The 4785-nt window shown below is 42.4% G+C and overlaps 1 gene segment (V, D, J or C); it reads left to right on the forward strand.

Moving 5' to 3' along the window:
* Positions 1 to 271: 271 nt before the first annotated feature.
* Positions 272 to 2512, forward strand: LOC114910725 (Ig lambda chain C region-like; the record flags this gene model as incomplete). The annotated part of the segment is given in 2 exon segments: positions 272 to 311; positions 1940 to 2512. Coding segments are annotated over 2 exon segments (357 nt in total), but the record flags the coding sequence as incomplete, so codon positions are not given.
* Positions 2513 to 4785: the final 2273 nt, after the last annotated feature.

The following is a 4785-nucleotide window of genomic DNA, read 5'->3' on the forward strand; positions in this document are numbered from 1 at the left end:
GTTGCATAGTCTGACATTGATCACTCAAAACTTTTGGCTGGTATTTAACACTCATATTCTCAGTTTTACACAATGAAAGATGGAATAAAGACAGAAAATAAGAGAAAAATTGTATAAACTGATTAAAATATGCAATAGTGGAATCTGTGTTGAAAAGGTGTGTTCAGTGGTGCTGTGTGTCATCATGACAATAATCCACGGTGAGCAGTGAGAGACACACTGGTGTCTCACAGGACTTTTTGTACAGCCCCTCAATGACTTTCACTCACTGTGGTGGACTTTTGGTAGCGGCACCAAACTGGAAGTTGGCAGTAAGTATTTCATCTTTTAACTCAATACCATCGGCATCAAAGCTCTGCACAGATACTTTTTATGTTTTTCCTTTGTTCTCTGTTTCATTGTCATATTTATAGTTCATATTCATTGTCTAATGTGCTCCTACCAGATGTTTTCTGAGAAACATTTTGCTCCGACTCAGGGTTTTAATTATTTGTGTAAACTTTTCCTCATTCGGAAAATATGTTCCTTTTTTTTTTTTTCTTGTTTGTCTTTTTCGCTTCATTTCGTCAGAAAACTAAAAATAAACTTGTCAGTAGAAAAGACAAGAGCAGGGGATCTGACGGTGCGGTGCATTTTATTATAAAAGCTCCTTTTCACATCAGTCATGGACACACCGCTGTGATTCTTGTCTTGAAGACACCAGACATGAGACTAAATTAGTATTTACCATGAAATGCCGGTAAATACGGTATATTGACGGTACACTGGGCGCTGGAGGTTTTTGTACGAGCACGAATAGGCTCTGAATCACTGTGGGTCACTTTCGGCGGAGGAACCAGGCTGGAAGTTGGAAGTAAGAACCTTTTTCTGCATTATATCCTGAACACTGTAAAGTAATGAATGTAACTCGTTTTATTCCCTTAGTACCTTTATATTCTTAAGCTGAGTGTCTCACTTGTGTATTTTCAGCTCTTTCAGTCAAGTCGTTACACTTAACGTTTGGAAAAAGAGCTTCAAATCGTTGATGTAGCAAAAATGTTGACAACTCATAGATAACAACGATAAATAAAAATCAATGCGATAAATAACGATAATTAATATGGCGATAAGCGTCTTTACTCTGTTCACGGATTTTCTGATTTATATTTAAACCTGTAAAAATGTTTCAACAGAGTGTTTCCAGCTCTTTTCAAAGTCGTTACACTCTGTACCTTGGTTTGGTTACAACAGTTTCAAAGATGTTCGAAATATTGACAGCAACACAGAAAACAACGATAAATACATAATAATAAATGCGATAAATAACGATAATATGCGATAAAAGTCTCTTTTACTGTTTGTTCGCTACGGATTTTCTGATTTACATTTAAACCTGTAAAAAAATGTTTCTTCTGCTTTTCACTGTTTTATAAATTCATTATTTGTTGCTCGAGTTAATGTTTATTTTACAGCTGTCAGTAGTAAATAAGATGAAAATAATACAAACAATGTGATAAATAATTGATGCGCTTTGCCAATTTGGTCATTAATTCAATATGTATCCAGTTGTCTTGACTTTGAACTGAATTCAGTCCATCACTGATACACTTTCAATCAGTGTGTTATAAAATGAAGAAAAGCAGTGTACAGAAGGGCTGTATGAACATGTCCAGAAGGGTGGAAAAGTGACACATTATGGTTTATAGCACTGAGCTGTGGAGGTAAAAATGACCTCTAAAGGATCCGTTCTCTTGTATTAATGGCACATTTTGATACACCTCATACATACTGTGGGCTACATTCATAAACTGCCTATACATTCCTCCTTTGAGCGTTAACTAACAGCTCTTTTCCTCCTCCGCTACGTACAGGTGATGAGACACAATGCGATGTCCGCTGTTAAAGGTGTTCCGTCCACTCGCTGCCCTCTCTCTGACCTCTGACCTCTGCCGTCTCCTAGGCAACGCTGCCCCCGTCCTCACGGTCCTGCCCCCGTCCAGTCAAGAGGTGTCCGGTAAGAACAAGGCCACGCTGACGTGTCTGGCCAACAAGGGCTTCCCCTCCGACTGGAAGCTGGAGTGGACGGTGGACGGCAGGACCAAGCCTGGGGACGCGAGCCGCGGACTCCTGGACAAGGACGGCAAGTACAGCTGGAGCAGCACGCTGACCCTCCCTGCGGACGAGTGGACGAAGGCGGGCACGGTGGTCTGCAAGGCCACTCAGGGCTCCCAGACTCCAGTTCTGGAGACGATGAAGAGAGCCGACTGCCCCGTGTAGATGGGCGTCTCATTACTGTGTTTTTACTCTGTGCTCTACTCCACTCTTACTGTTTTCGTAACTAGTAACATAGAGGTTAATAATGTGCTTTGCTCCACTATATATGTGAGACCCTTTACCTTGAGCTTCTCAGTATTATCCAGTGTGTCCTCTGCTCCTGTTCTGTATTAGATTATTGGTGTGTTACACTGTGTGATCTTGTGCTTGAGTGACGTCTGAAATGCAGCTGAGAATAATAAACGTTTATTGAATCAAATACGCAGTTGTTGTTTCCCTTATTAATACGTATTGTGTCACATGAACTGTAATATAAGTGTTCATTTCAAATGATGAGCACAGTCCTGTTCGCAAAGAAGGCATAGAAAGTACAAGGAAATGTATTAATTCAATGGAAATTTATATTTAAAGAAAAGTAAGCGAAATAAAAATCTTTCTGTCATTTAATACACTTTGTCTTCCTTGAAGGAAAATGTTTCATTATTTAACGGATGATGTATATCAAACAGAAACAGTTTGCCTGTTACCATAATGACACACACACACACACACACACACACACACACACAAACACGGACACGACTGCCATTGTCATAATAAATTCTGTTTATCATCTACAATAATATTCTGCAGATTTTTACATACATTTACAGTCAGTTTCTATTTGTGTTTCCTTTACACAAACAATAAAACTAGTTGCAATAAATGTGTGTTCAGTGTGAGAGACAGCAGCTCCCTGTGACCCCACACTGACAGGGAAGGAGGAGAATCCCTAAATCATGGGGACTCACACACATGTGAAAAGATCGTGAAAACATAATGGTTTCTTGAACGTTTGGTCTTGAGTGTCTCTTGAGCCTCTCTTTAACTCTTCAAAAAAGTGTTCAGACAAGTGCTGCATAACCTACGTTTAGTGTTTCTGTTCTATGAGCGTAAAGGAAAATACTGCACTGATTGTCCCTTCCTGCTCTAACTACTGTAACAACTGTGAGCTGAAGAAAGACAAAGAGTTTTACGTGAACTACATCATGCTCTGTGCTGCACGGACACACACAGAAATGGAAGTACAAGTTGACTCAAACTCCATGTAAAGGGTCAGATGATTCTTTCTGGTGTCTCTTGATTTACCGTAAGCCCCCACCTCACAGCAGCCCCCTGGGGACGGGGGCACATTTGCCTGCTCTATTCTGGGAGCAGCAGAAGCGTCCTGCCCATGCAAATGTCAGTTTCAGCCCAACGGTTCTTGGTGCGGTTTCACTGCCTGAAAGACCCTGCGCTGATGCAGGTGTGTGTGTGTGTGTGTGTTCCTACTACACTACAGTTCACAATAACTAACTACTAGACTAAAAAGATAAAAAATACACACACATATTTTCTGAAAAGCTTGTCCCAGACAGGGTTGCGGGGAGCCGGAGCATGACCCCGCAACACAGGGCGTAAGGCCAGAAGGGGAGGGGATACACCCAGGACGGGACGCCAGTCCATTGCAAGGCACCCCAAGTGGGACTTGAACCCCAGACCCACTGGAGAGCAGGACCCAGTCCAACCCACTGCGCCACCACGCCCCCCCAAGATAAAATATGAGAAAAATAAATAATAATTGAAAAAAAATAAACAAAGATAAAGTTAAAGTAAGAGAAATGACTCCAGTGGAGAGAGTGGACAGTTTCCAGTACCTGGCTGTTCATGTCATACAGGACTTGTCATGGTCCTGTCATGTTAACACCCTGGTGAAGAAGGCCTGGCAGCATCTCTATCAATCACCTTAGATGCCTGAGAGACTTCAGACTGCCCTCTATAGTGCTGAGAAACTTTAACACCTGCACCACTGAGAGCATCATGAGAAGAAGCATCACAGCCTGGTTTGGGAACAGCAGCCAGCAGGACAGACGGGCTCTACAGAGGGTGGTGCTGTCAGCTGAACGTACCATCCGAATGGAGCTCCCTGACCTGCAGTCCATCTACAGCAAGTGGTACTGGAACAAGGTCAGGAAAATAGTGGAAGACCTCAGCCATCTGAGCAACGGACTCTTCTCTCTCCTGCAGTCAGGGAAGTGCTTCTGCTCCCTAAAGGCCAATACAGAGAGGAGGAAAAGGAACTTCTTCCCTCAGGCAGTTCAGGCCCTCAACCAATACAACACCAAGGACTAAAAAACCAGTCACCTCCAGGAACCACTCCACCTCTGCTATTTCATTTCATATATACAAACTCTAACTGAACTACCTGCGTCATCTTGCACATTACATTGCATTGGTGCACATCACATTGCACTGCATCTTATGCTGCACAAATTTTTATGTTGCACATCTGTTTATAGATATTTATATATTTTGCTTTTTTGTCATATATGCATACAGATTTTATATACATTTTTATATTTTATTACTTATTCTTTTTTTTTTAACTGTTGTGTCGGAGCGGGGGGTGCGGTGGCGCAGACCACAGTCCTACTCTCCGGTGGGTCTGGGGTTCGAGTCCCGCTTGGGGTGCCTTGCGGCGGACTGGCGTCCCGTCCTGGGTGTGTCCCCTCC

The sequence above is a fragment of the Scleropages formosus genome, chromosome 6 (genome assembly GCF_900964775.1).
Source record: "Scleropages formosus chromosome 6, fSclFor1.1, whole genome shotgun sequence".
NCBI lineage: Eukaryota > Metazoa > Chordata > Actinopteri > Osteoglossiformes > Osteoglossidae > Scleropages > Scleropages formosus.